Genomic DNA, 14,402 nt, shown 5'->3' with positions numbered 1-14,402 from the left:
TTACACAGTCTCTCCCTGTCACACTTAAACAGGGGATCAGTAGGAACACCTGTCTGTTATGGCAAAAAGTCTTGTGGAATAAGTCAAAGATTCATTTCCCTGAGCTTTAGAATGTTGGGTACACACATATATGCAGGTCAACTGGGAGTTAAAGTCTTATATTTTACAAGTAAGGTGTAAGTTTTCTTCAGATTTACTCCAAAACAAACCACAGTATTACACATGAGTGAATTACACAAGAAAATGTATTTTTTATTGCCCGTCTCCTCATTTGCAATCAGTATATGAAACAAAACATGTATGTTGCAAACATTGCTTCCTTTTATGGTTCTTTTTTCTTTGAAGTAAAACACACTTTTCTCTCTTCCACATACAAATCATAATAAGCAAGTAGGTCCTGTATGAATGCGCTTTTGTTCAAAAGTGACATTAAGCAGGAGAACATACCTCTGATATTCTGAAAAACCTGCAGCATTCTCTTCTTTCTGCAGCATGGATGCTACCATCTTTGCAGCAATTAATCAGAATGAGGTGCAGCTGTGTTGGTCTGCCTCTTACTGCTCAGAGTTCAGAAACAGAGTCTGGGTCACTAAAGTGTGTTTCAACAGGTGAGTTGTAGCCTATTTATTTTTATGTATTGGAAACCTATGGTATTAAAAATATATTTTAGAAACTTCTGTTCTTAACTTATGTTGCTCATGCCTGAAGTGCTGAATGACCAATCTGTAAATTTAATCTCCATACGCTTTTATTAGACGAGTTTCCTCTTGTACAAAAAATGTGTTTGGTATCTATCAGTGTGTTTTGCTTCTGTATGCTATGTTCTGCATGTACATTCAGGATCCAGTGGGAGTCCACACTGACAACAAAGACTATAAATAATGGCGTGAACTTATTTTCAGACTCAACAGCTGGTTACAAGACTTCAAGCATGGACAGATGAGAAACTGGCAGCATTAACTCCTCTCAAGTTGATCTTACAAGTGACTCTAAATCATGACAAATTCAAAATAGTTATTTTCATCCGATTTTTTTCTGAACATAAAACAACAATGCTCCAACAGCCAAATCATCTATTTTAAAAGGTCCCACAGATATTCAGATTATAATATGAAAGACTTGGTAACGACAACAAAATTCAAACTCAGTGGCATGATGAGAAATAACTGAAAATTTCAGGCTTCTTTCTTTTTTAATTCCTGAGATATTGTTTTTCAAATATAGCCTCAAATGTTACTGAAAGAAAAAAAGTGCTAAAATTTTTATAAATATTCATATTTTATGTTATAAAAAGCGAGATGGCTGAGCAGAAGTTTGATTATTTAAAAGTATCTAAAATAAAAATATAGAAATATTTTAAAATATTTTTCTTTTGTCCGTTTTGATTTATTATTTCTTCATTCCACGATTTTTTTTCTTTTATTTATTCATTAATTTTTAATCGCATCACCCTTAATTTGTAGCAATATTGTTAAACTGACGTTAATGCCAATAAAGCACATTGAATTAAATCGAATTGTGTCATGAACTAAACTTTGGCGACATCTGGTGGTGATCAGCCGGAAGTGCATCTTCTGACTCGATCCCGCCCCTTATTTACGTCACCCGACGTAACCAGGAAGTCTTCTGAAACCAAAGCGGCATCATGGCAGAGTACACAGACGCACGTGAGTTTTTGTAAATATTAAAACGAAACCCTCAAAACTGCAGCTTTTCAGAAACGAAGACGCTTATTTTGTCTCGCTGTGATTCCTGTGGTGGATCAAAGTCATGAATTTAGTCTTTATTCGCGTTAAACAATGCGTTAGCGGCTGTATAACGGCTGCAACGTTCATGCTAGGAGTGTAATTAGCTGCCAAAGTAGCTCCATTCAGCTGTAATGATTGGGTTTCCTGTTGACAGACTGTGATGGAGCTCCAGAGGACATGCCTGAGCTCTCTGATGAGGAAGACAACGAGGATGATGGAGAGCAGTGGCAGTGGATGGAGGAGGAGGACAGTCAGCCGGTTACCTGTCTGTTCTGTGACAGGTGAGGTTGTCACTCACTGAACACAGGAAACTCAGATGTATACAACCAGAGTCAGCTGGTACCTCCTTGTATTCAGCCCCCTTCATTCATTTGAGTCAGTAACAGAGACATAAACTGTGTAAAAGTTTTCAAACTTTATCACTGAAGTGTTCTTGTGTGCATGAAAATAGCTAATCCTAATAAAAAGGTGCCCTGACAGCTCTAATGGAGCTCAGGATTCATCCAGAAAACCTTTAGAACGAGTAGTTTTTGCTGTAAAAAACCTGGAATGTGTGTATAACAACTGGATTTTGAGTGTGCAGAAAAACACAGAACATAATTTACCATCAGATGCCATGTTAATCAAGCGCTTGTTGTTTCTGGTGCTGTGTGATGCTGCAGGTTTTTATTCTAGTCAGAGGAAAGAATGTGTCCTGTATGGGACTTTAGTATGTGCTAATGTTTTTATTATATACTAACGTGACCTTGTTGTTTCAGAAATTAATTTAACATGCTTCATATCTGCCTGATACACATTAACGGCTGTGTTTTGACAGACATGTCCAGGTCCGTCAGCGTGACAAACTGCACGTTAAATAAGTGTAGTAGACAGCTGATGATGTGAGGGAGGAGTAAAACAAACCAACTACATCACTGTTGATTTGTGGTGTTGCAGACGTCTGTGTGTGAGCACATCTGCTGACTGAAGACACACAAACTGAGGCGATTGAACTCTGTATTATGGATCAAACTTGGTGCAGAAATGTGAAGAAAAGTGCTGCTCATTGTAGAATGTAACTTTACTGCCTGTAATATATCTATGAGCTGCATGCGGGTTGTAATGTGCAGCACTGTCTGCTCTCTCTGAGGCTCCACATGAAGTTGCTCTCTGTTCCGTTAGTTTTTAGGAGCAGGAATATGCAGAGTTCTGCTGTTAAGGAACCAGTGGAGACCGTGTGGACCTACAGTACAGAGCTAAAGCTTTGGGACTGGGTTGCTGTCGCTTAATGGGTGCAACCAAGTGTATAATCGTAAGGGGGTGTCATACGCTTAAGTTTTCCTTAATTCATGGAAATAAATAGAAATAACAACAGAAAACTCTATCGACAGGGTTCATAACAGGAGGACATATCGAACATGTTTTCTACTTTAATAGTTAGTTCAGTGTTTGTATTAGTTGGGGAGACACGACCCCCACAGAGAATGTGTAGTTATGCTCAGGTCAATAACAGGTTTACAACCATCACGTTCTATATGGTTATGACATAAAAACGTCTGGAGTTTGTGGCAGAGCCAAAAAGGTTTCAAACTAAGCTGAATATTCATATTCTATGTAGCCCTCAATAGATAAAACCATTTCCTAAGCTGTTGTTAAACTCAGTCCATGGAGCTTGGATGGTGTTTCAGACACAGATTTAGTTTGAATTTTGTGGTGGACACATCAGGCAGGAGACTGGACGCTCGTCTCCAGGAAACTGTGTGTTGAACACTTACATTCCTGCATTCTGGTAAATTTTTATGCACCAGTTAATCGATTTCAGCATCAATTTCTGGTTATAAGCGCTTTCTTTATATATATAATGTAATATTTTATTTTTAAACAGCTGTCCTTCCTGTGTCCTTCCCCTCAGGTCGCTGAGCTCCGTAGCAGAGACCCTGCAGCACTGCACAGCTGAGCACCAGGTCAACCTTGTAGACGTAATAAGAAAACACAGTAAGTAGGAAGTGGTTGTCTTTACAGAAGAACCAGAACCATTATTCAGTTTTGTTGAAATGACTCATCCTTCTTTTCTGATTAGGTTTAGACGACTACGGTTACATAAAAATGATCAACTTCATACGTTCAACGGTAAGTAGTGTATAAATGAGATTAAACTTAATGCTAAAATGTGATGTAGCTAATATTCACACCCTTTACGTACTCTGTAATATCTTAATATATCACATGTTGTAAATAGTGCAGACTGTTGATATGTTATACAAAAAAACATCAGAAAATATCAGCTGAAAGACAGCCAAGTGATTGCATTACAGCTTTAAGCTTTTTTTTTTTTACAAGTAAAATAGAGCTGATATAATGTTTTGTACGTATATTCTTGTGTACAGAAATGTGATGCATCCTGTCTAACTGGGCTGCCGGATGCTCCGTTGCCGTGGGAGAGCGAAGACTTCCTGCGACCTGTTCTACAGGACGACCCGCTGCTGCAAACAGGTACACAAAATCCTACAAGTTCTATGTTCACAGATTTTAGCTTTTAATTCCTGAGTAGCAATATAAACAGATATGTCTGCAATGTTAGACTGTCTTAGCTCACTGACGCCTTATAAGTAAATACAGTCCAGTTTTTTATCTGACTGCTGTATTGATGTTCGATCCAGTGAAGAATCTGCTAATGTGACGTCTAACGCTACAAGATCACCAACAAAAATATGGCACATTTTCTAACATGTTCTAACAGAGGAGCAATAAGGATGCTGGAAGATCAAATGGGATGACCCATGATTCTTCCATGCTGTTCTCCAGTATTTCTCCATGGCTACACTGAGCATGTAACATATGTGGACCATTAGCCGAGCGGCTGGTGCATCACTCGGCTTCCACTGTAATCAATAAAACCGGCTGCACCAGATGTGAGAGCAGCGCCGAGGTGGTGCATCTGTGCACGTGTAGATCAACTAAGCAAATGTGAAAGTAGACCCTTTTTGACAGAAATGGGTGATGAGGTGTCCATGTGTTTTTTAAATTTAAACTTCCCTCTGAAGCCCAATAGCTACTGGTGGGTTATCTTTATAAAACTGCCCATAGTACACCATTTATCAGAGCCAGAAACTGAACACACACAGAGAATTGTTGGAGTTTAAAATTTCTGGTGGCCCTAGTCTTGAACTACAAATCTGTGGTGTGACATTCGATTGGGAAACTTAACCCAATCAAAGTTTAAAATCCTGTTTTATCAATATCACTTCATTCTTTATGTCTGATTTAAAAAATAAATAAATAAATCACTGTTCGTGTTGATAAGATTCTGTAAAAATCTAAATATTTTGTACCTGTTGATGCAACAAAAAGACATTAGTGATCGGTTATGTGGCAAATATTCAGGGAGTTTTTGGCTCACAGAGCATATAGATGATGCTACGGAAGCGAATTAAAAATGTAAGTAGTAAAATATCTATGGTATGTTGAGTCACATTATTTTTGTTAAGTATTGTTTACATCCAGAAATGAATGAAATTAAAACTTTGCTTTTTTTTAATGATTTGTGGCACTATAATTGTGTCATACTGCTCAAAAGACATTTTTGTGTTCTCTCTGCTTCTATTGGTTTTGTTTTCATAGAGGTTCAGGACTTTATATTGCAGTGAAGAATGTGAGAGGAGCAGAAAATGCCCAGAAACTGCTTGGAGTTTAGGTGGTTAAACTAGCAGTCTGCAGAAGATGACAACCTTGTCTGCATCTATTTAGCCAGCATCAGATGGTGGTTGCTTTACTTTATCCCTTAAAGAGCGTGCTTCAGTCTGTTCGTGTTAACTTACACATCATACACAAGCTCAGAGAAAGATGTGGAAGTTTCACATCGTTGTGCTGAATCCAGAAACTAAAGATGCAACAGAATCAAAACAAGAGACAATAAACAGATACTTTCCACAGACTGTCTGCTCCGTGAACGGCCCACATATGTTAAACATTTAAAGAAACCAAAGAATAAATCTGCCCTAAGTTTACTACTGAAGTGAAAGGAAAGTACTTGATTGTCATTTCACAGTTTTCACAACATTAACAGTTTTCTTTTAATCCTCTGACGTTCTTCTTTTTGTGATTACATCTCCTGGATGTTTCAGTAGCTGTGCTACGAGTCAGACCACAGAGGACTCGAGATGGTGTTGACTGATAATGCTCCATTGATATTTGGACCGTGCACTTGCTCTGTGCTTTGCTGTATCACTTGTACAAAAAGTGAATGTTTTCTGTCTTTACAGGAATAAAACAAACACCAAACTAAAGCAGCTCCCATTCTTGTATGTTAGTTATTGCTAGCTACAGGCCTGACTGATTTTTATTGGTTGCATTTTGTTAAAACCCACTGGAGACTTTTAAAACTTCTCCAACGACTGAATTACAGAAAGTAGGAGGATTCATTTCACTTCACTGCATTCCAGATCTTTTAATTTTACCCACAAAAAAAGCTGCTTTTTAAAATATAAACGTCTCCCCCTCTGTGTTTCCATCAGACCCGGAGGAGCTCTGTAGCAGCGAGGGGTCGTGCTCGTCGTCTGGACCTCAGCCCCATGATGCATTGGTGCGCAGGGCTCAGGCTGCCGAGGAAAGAGCTTGTCGTTCAGAGGAGGCGCTGGCCAGAGCCATGGACGACCTGCACAAACTCAAGTTAGTCACTTGTTAGTGATTGGCAAGAAATGAACTAACAGGACAACTATTTTTCATCAACGCTGGATTGATTTTTTTCTTAATTTTTCTGTTCTTGAGAGCTCCTACTGTACATAGTGTGAGGATTTGCTCCTGCATTACCCTCCCGGGGCCAGCAGGGGGACACAGTGAACTCGGTATTGCAGAAACATTAACTAGAGTACCTTGTGGAAGAAGTTTGGAGGAAGGGGAAAGATAAAAAAGAAAAAAGGGAAGGGAAAATTCCACTGCAGCATTGGAGGTTAAAGTGAGGAGGGGAGGTAGGTAGGGGGCAATAAGGGAAAATTACAGAAAGAGTGAGGATGGGGAGGAGGGGGGGATGTGGAAGAGAGTTAGAAAGATGAATGCCTCCCATCTCCTCCATTTACTGCTTCGTCCTGCGTGAAGGCTGTGTGTGCTTTCTACTTTCTGGTCGCTGCTTTCGTCCTACGTCCTAATATAAGAAGTTAACCGCAGCTCTGTCTGGTGTTCTTTCAGGCTGCTGGCTCAGGGCTTGGTGCTGAATGCAGAAACGAGCAAACCTGGCAACCTGGGGACCGTGGCCGAGCTCCGCGAGGACGAGGACGAGGCCTACTTTAGCTCCTACGGACATTACGGCATCCACGAGGAGATGCTGAAGGTCTGAGTTGTAAAAACACACACACACACACACACACACACACACACACACACACTGAGCAGATCTGCAGCTTTCGTTACAGTCTTGTGAGTCGTTTTCCGCAGAAGTATCTACAAAGTGAAGGCAGGTTCATCAGCGGCTGGAAGACTCTGATGTAAATGAAAGTGATCATCTTTTTTCATTTTTCTCAAAAGTGACAAGTCAGCAGTAGGCGCTCATGTGAAACAGCGCACGGATGGTCGAAACCCGGAAATTAATTTTTACACTCCTTAAACCTGAAAGTGTCAGCAAGCTGATGGGTGTGTGTGCGGTTCCGCTCTCTCTCCCTCTCTCCACCCTTTCCTCTTCTACTCACCGCAGTGCTCAGACTTGTTCCTTGTCGGCCGTCCTGATTGGTGCTTAGCGTTGTTAAGTTTTGCGTCATGTGTGTGTGCGTCAGGCTGTAAAAACTCCATCAGAGCCTCCGGAGGGGGCCGACAACACGTGACGGAGGCTTTGCGGTAGAATGTGGTCAAGAGTGTGACGGGTCGGCGTGAAGCGCATCACCTATGACGCAGTCTGTGCACGAAAGAAAACATTTAAAACAGAGTGACGTGGCTTCTGAGTTCTCTCAGTTAGATGTTAGTTTCTTACAAATAAAATGAATCTTTAATTCATTACTGACGGTACAAGTTTATTAAACAAATAAAATCTTTACGATGAAGTACACCTGCTTTACTTTCCATCAGCTTTGGTTTTTGGTCAAGACTTTTGCTGTTCAAATTGAGGCTGAATAATTTTATTTTTAAACATATTTTTGTGCAGAAATTTCGGCTTCAGGTCAGTACATTTTCTACCTGCCAGAGCTGAACTTTTATTTGCAGCCTTCAGTTTACAGTAAAATGTAAGTGTTTGATCTGCAGGTCAAACCTTGTAAGCACTGCCTGATCCATAAGTCTGTAAGCCTCATCGAAGATTTATTATAACCAGAAGGAAACTATATTTATTTTGAAGTTGCATCTTGGAAAAGTGTCTGTATTTTAGCTCCTCACACGTCAGATTTTTAATGATGCCGTAGCTGGTGTGTTTATTTTTTTGGAAAATCACTTCATGATGTGGGAAAAAAACTCCTAAAGCATCCTAAACTAGCATCAATAACTAAATTTGACCAATATGTTGTTGTCAGGGTGTGATGCTGTTTGTTTAAAAACTAAAGTTCACTTTAGACATGTGCCAGTGAGGTTGTGGCTTGTTTTAGTTCAGCTACATTATTCAACTATGACTGAATAACAATCAGACTGACTTCATGAGTAGTTTACCATGTTGCATCTAATTTATGTACAAAAAGAGCATTTTAAAACTCCTCCTCTAAAAGATCATGCCTCCGTATCTTGTCACCAGTCCAATGGCAGACAGTGAGCCAACAGTCTAATTAAGCCATTTTTAAAAATAAATTAGCCCGACTTTGGAGTCCGACGCTGATGTAGTCCAGCATTAATAGTGATGAATGAGCTAAACAGGCATAAATAAACGCTTTAAATAAGTCATTTTTATTGTGTTATTATGACCTTTTCAACTGCTTTAAAATAATATCCATAGAAAGAATATTTTGCTGCCTTTCCATCCTTACTGCTAAACATATAGACTAGACAGGAACGTTAGTTAATCCTCTGTGCTGCTCAAAGGCCGGCGGCAGCTACCGGAAACTTTTAAGGTGGAATCTTTTCATGCACGAGTTTACAGCTTGAATCAATAAGCACGTCTGAAATGCCAATAGGACAACTCTGATTATCTGCTTTTATTGGCCGTCTTGCTTGACATTTGCTTTAGTGATGATTGGATCATTTAGTGCTTTAAAAAAGTGAATAAATTTCAGTATATTATGCAATCTGTAAACAGTGTTTTCTCACTTGATGGGGGAAAAAAAGAGGCAGGACATTGTTTTGGTGCACTCTGGCTGCAATACATTTATGTGTTGTGGATGTTGGTTTGTGTAAAATTGTGATAAAGCATAAATTTACTGGTCTTAATGGTTCCCTCATAGATGAATAATAAAAGTATTGAAGCTGTTCCATCAGAGAGAAATGACTCTTTGGTTGTCACATCCAAAACTGCAAATGTTGAAAAATGTTCTTTTTTTTTTGCAAATATCTTACAAAAGCAAAAGTCCAGATTCCTCCACGTTTCCACTGTACCTTGCACTGAAGCATCTTACTGTAATTTTAATAGATTCTGTAGCTTTTCCCCCCAGAGAGCAGCAGCTGGGATTTGTGGCCACGTTTGATTGGCAGGTTAATTAGCGAGTCCTGACCTGACCTCTGCTAGGAAAATACCACAGTCCCTTCCAGTTGTATTTATCTCATGGATTTGCCCTAAAATTTCCTCGAATCCACCACAGTCTGTCATGATCGGCTGTTATCTGCGCCTGTTTGGAAAAAGCTTTACATGCTACGTTTTGAGATTTATTTTTTTATATTTTCCCCCCATGTGGGGATACAAGTAGGCCAAGTCAGCTTTAGATCACAACATAAGCATCCCAATACAAGAAGTCAAACAGCTTGTAGAACACATATTATCACGGCCATAGCTTTTATTTCAATATTTCCTGCACTCTGGTGAATTTTTATGCACCAAATTGTGCCTTAGTGCATTGATTTTTGTTGTAAATGTCTTAATTTATGTAATAAAAAAGCCTAAAATTCAGGAAGCAGATGACAGTTCAGGATGTAATGGAATATATATGGATGTAATTAAATTTTACTGCAATAGATTAATTGGTTGTATGAGCTCATAAGTCATATTTTGAGAGGCCTGGCGTTGCTGCATCTGTTTCCAAAAAAACTCTCGTATTTTTATTGGAACATATCTCCTGCACCCTCAAGAGCAGGTGATGATCGGTATTGTTTTCAGTGTGTTGTTCTTCATTTTCAAATATTCTCTCCACAGGACAAAGTGCGCACAGAGAGCTACCGCGACTTCATGTACCGCAACCCCGAAGTGTTCAGAGAAAAGGTGAGCCTGCCCGACAAATGCAGCTGCACATGCACGCATGAATGTACAGCAACATACAGCGAGGCCCATTAACCGGAGCGGACGTGTGCATTTTCCAGAAAAGACATTAAAAAGGCGATGGCGTCCGATTTAAATGACGGCGTGACTTTATTAGCGCCTCAAATGTCGACTGCACAGTCCAGATAACAGACACGCAATCTGCCGCCAAAACCCATAACGCCCCCCTCCCTCAAAACCTTTTCCGACTCGACCTCCCCATCCTTCTCTTTTCCATCGCCTTTACTTGCAGCAGGCACTGGCCTGTATCATGACCATCCATTACATGGGTGGCTGCTGGTTAGTGCTGGGATGAGGCTGTAGCGCAGGGAGGCAGGTTGTGGTGATGGGAACGTACATTATCGCTGTCAGGTCGAAGCAGTCGCCACAGAGGCTGGCATCTCCTTCCACAGTAACCGGGAGACGGGAAACAAAGCAGGTTATTCTTGTTTCGGGTGGAGACGGAGGAAAGAGTTGTGTCGTGTCAGCAGCGTGTTGGCGACCCTCTGTGAACCCATAAAGACAGCAGGGAGCTGCCTTAAATAGAGACACAGATGAACGCAGTGTTACATATAGACGCTTGTACGCGAGCTGCAGCCACGTCGCGCTCATTTAACAGCAGTCGGAGGCCAAGATGAACAAATTAAGTGCAACCTATGGAAACCTGAAATAGAGGGGATTAAAAATGTGTGACAACAGTGGCGAAAGGAAAGAATTGACTTGGAGAAACTGGGAATTTTAGAAGGAGTTTGATGAAATTGCTGCTCATGATACCAAACATACGCAACATTAACATGCATAGCTAGTGTTAATACTACTGCTGTCACAATCAGGAGCTTTTACTTATCAAACAAACCATTGTGATTAACAGTTAAATGATCTTTTTCAGTTTATTTTATGCCTTTATTAGCTTTCGATTAATGTATTAGCGCTTTTGGACACAATCTTTTTGCTGCAAATCCAACTAATTTGCCTCCTCCAAGATACTGGGCTCTCTCAGTTCAATTGACTTAAAATCAAAATGTGCACTTAGTGATGCTGTGGTGTTTGATTTTAGAACTAAACCCATGATGTTAATGTCAATAGCTGCTTATCGGTCAAATATTCAAAGTTAGGTTGTTGCCATTCAGCCATAGCAGAGGAAGGGGCTGCAAACTGTGGAAAACAATGTGGATAAACATGATGTTTCTGTATATTTATTCCAACTGTTTTTAAAATGATCGTAACAGTTGTGCAGAAATTATTGCAATCAGCTCAGATCAAATCAAATCAAAGTGTTTATTGTCATGTCAGATTACTGTGATTATGTAATAATTGTGACAGGCTTAGTTAATTCAGACTAGGAAGGTGTATCAGCTTGAGGTAAGCTGGTAGTTGAGGCCTCTGCAGTCCTTTCTTGTTTCCGTTTATTCACTTTTTAACAAAGTACAAATCACAAAAACAAGAAGAAAGGTTTATTTATTGAACCTATCGTTTTAGAAAAATTGAAAACCTTTGAATTACCATTTACAACATTTTCCCAACTGTCCACAGGTGTTAACCAAAAACATAGCAACTCTACATACTATAGATATTCTGAATTAGTTTCCATACTTTCTGTTTTGTGTGAACACATCCTGCAGTTCAACCAAGTTCAGCCCAAAAAGTCCCTGAATTTTTGTCACAAGGCTGTCGGTCGTACCTGAGTCACTAATGACTTCACAGTTGTGTTGAGCAGTGCAGAATTTTTTGTATTTTACAGAATCTGTTTCGAGGAAGCAGTTTGTTTTTGGCGAAATTTTAAATAAGATGTAGAATAAAGTGATTTTAAGGCAGCATCATAATTTTAAGCTTAGATTTGGACTTTTCAGATAGAACAAGAAGTTACAAATTAACAGTTCAAAGACCTTCAGAAAGTTTAATAGCTAATTAATCTTTATGTTTTTACAATTTTTGACAAATGGTGTAATTTTGGCCCTTTATTTGACTGTAGTATGCTCTTCAAACACACCGGGGAATTTAGGGATTCAGTAGGTTTAGGAATCATATTTAAAACCTGAGATTTCATCGCCGCCTGCTGCTAATTTCTAACACCCGATACTGTACCTCTATTAAACTGCTCCCCTCTTTCTCTGCAGGTGGTGCTCGATGTGGGCTGCGGAACCGGAATACTGTCCATGTTTGCTGCCAGAGCCGGAGCCAAAAAGGTCATAGCGGTCGACCAATCAGAAATCATCTATCAGGCCATGGACATCGTCAGGTGAGACACACAGACTGCAGAAAGCTGGCATTTGTGGTGCTCACTGCCATGAAAAAAAAATCACATTTTTAAAACTGTGACCTGCAAGTCAGAACTAAACTTGTGAGCAGATAAGTTCCTACCCTCCTGTCAGTCACCCTCCACTTGCATGTCATCCTTTGAGAGGTGAGAGAGTAGAACGCAGCAGAAGATTGTGGGAGTAGAGGTCTGCGTGACCTCCAGCTACCTTTTATTTGTTGCAGCTGGTTGACTTCAATAGAGCTGCTGTCAGTCGCGCGGCCGTAATGTACGTTATTTACACCCGGCGGTCCGACTGCCTCACCTCTCGCCTCTTCTCCCCCTGCAGCAGCTGCAGTCCGAGGCCGAGCGCCGTCGCACCCGTCGCATGCAAACATGTAGATGAACCCCCCGTCGGGACCTTTTTAATACAGGCCGCAGTCCAATTTCATGTGCGGCGTGTTTCCAGTTTTCCAGCGGCTGGTTCTCCACAGTGGAGTCCATTTACCGCCACCGGAGCCCCGGCCGCGCCCCGCGTCTACCTGCAGCCGCCATCACACCCCTGCCTCTAAAATGCATTTTTGAGTTAGGGGCCATTATGACTGCTATTATTACCGTTATGTAAGAGAGTGTCGTATAAGCAAAACAACGGGGTTTGCTGAAGGAAAAGGACATTTTAATTTTACAGCCCACTGACTCGCTGTTGGGGTGTGTGTGTTGGCATGCAGGCGGCGTCGCAGGTTCGCCAGCGGTGAAGACTCAGCTAAAGAAAGATGTTGTAATTCACCCTCCACTCCACCCCCTTAACTCGCTCACACATGTAGCCACACACAGAAACAGAAAGACACACAGACTCCACCCTTGGGTCCTTTTTTTATATATAAAAAAAAAATCTACTGCTGCCTTGAGTTGTGGTTTTAAAAGCTGTGACTCCTGCACGTTTCTGTGCACACGCAGCCGGGTTGTCCGTCATTTCGCCCCGATGTTAATATCGGGGTTGTAATTAAAGTGGCTCCTGTTGGTTGGGCAGGAGCATCCATCTCCCGTCTCCACGCCGTCGCCAAAGTTTAAATGAAAAGCTCGCTGTGACTTCCTTCTTTCCTTCACAGTCACTTCCTTAATGGATAATGTCTAAATACTTCTTTAAAAAAAAAAAAAAAACGGCTGGAATTGATGGATTATCTGCTGGAACGCTCTGCAGTGAGACAACAAAGCGGAAAAATACTCGATATTTTTTTTGCAGATGAGGGACATCCTGATGTTAATGGTGTTAAAACGTGAAGACGGACTATCCGTTTGTAGATGTTTATCATTTGGTTAAAGGATGCTGATTCGCATTTTACTACTCAGTAACTCAGTATGAGTAATTCAGGACATCTTACTAAAGTTTGTATCATTCAATATCCAGAAAATATGATTAAAATACATATTGTCTTCTTTTAAAAAATCACCAAAATGACGGAGCGAGAAACTGTTAAAACAGAAATATTTTATGAATTTTCAGTTTTCTTGCAGCTCTTGAACTAATTGTGTATGATGTGCAGTTCAGTTTGAAAAAGTAACCAAATTTTTAAGTTAAAATCATGATGTATCCTCAAAATTACGCTGTTTTACGTGCTCATTTAAATATTTAGCCCAAATTAACTGTTGCAACAACCGGATTCTGTACAATAAAAACGATTCTGTGCTTCTCAGTACCATTGAGAATGGTTTACAGTTAACAGAGAAAGTTGTCAGCAAGTTGTCGGAAGATGCATTCAGCATGGTGAGACATCCGTCTAGAGTTGATGTGCAGAGTTGTGTGAAAACATATTGTTTTTAGAGGGAGTAAAACTTAAAAATCTATACTAGTCGTATATAGAGCCACCGTTTTTTTTTTTTTCACAGTGCTGGTAATATCTGTAGGCATTTGGTAAAATGTTCCACGTCTTTTAAGTCACGTGATTTAACGTATTATTATGTAGTTTTAAGTCCCAAAAGACATTGTTGATTTCTACTTCTAGCCATGTGGTGCCCACAGTGAGTAAAAAAGTGACAGTAACAAACATCTAGAAACTGCTCGGAGTTCAGAGGGTTAATCTTTGTT

The 14,402-nt window shown here is 40.2% G+C and overlaps 1 protein-coding gene across 1 annotated transcript in view; it reads left to right on the top strand.

Moving 5' to 3' along the window:
* Positions 1-1,615: 1,615 nt before the first annotated feature.
* Positions 1,616-14,402, top strand: part of LOC103376192 (protein arginine N-methyltransferase 3-like) — a gene marked incomplete at its 3' end in the record, with an annotated part of 30,470 nt that continues 17,683 nt past the window's right edge. The window contains exons 1-9 of the mRNA XM_008306562.1: positions 1,616-1,667; positions 1,903-2,029; positions 3,640-3,722; positions 3,808-3,857; positions 4,115-4,220; positions 6,242-6,395; positions 6,912-7,053; positions 9,979-10,044; positions 12,198-12,319. Of these exons, the coding sequence (XP_008304784.1) occupies positions 1,646-1,667; positions 1,903-2,029; positions 3,640-3,722; positions 3,808-3,857; positions 4,115-4,220; positions 6,242-6,395; positions 6,912-7,053; positions 9,979-10,044; positions 12,198-12,319 (872 nt within the window). The remainder of the gene's footprint in view (positions 1,668-1,902; positions 2,030-3,639; positions 3,723-3,807; positions 3,858-4,114; positions 4,221-6,241; positions 6,396-6,911; positions 7,054-9,978; positions 10,045-12,197; positions 12,320-14,402) is intronic.

The sequence above is a fragment of the Stegastes partitus genome, unplaced genomic scaffold (genome assembly GCF_000690725.1).
Source record: "Stegastes partitus isolate 25-593 unplaced genomic scaffold, Stegastes_partitus-1.0.2 Scaffold3702, whole genome shotgun sequence".
NCBI classification, from domain to species: domain Eukaryota; kingdom Metazoa; phylum Chordata; class Actinopteri; family Pomacentridae; genus Stegastes; species Stegastes partitus.
The sequence above is the reverse complement of the archived record's forward strand: the minus strand, read 5'-3'. Positions and strand labels throughout refer to the sequence as shown.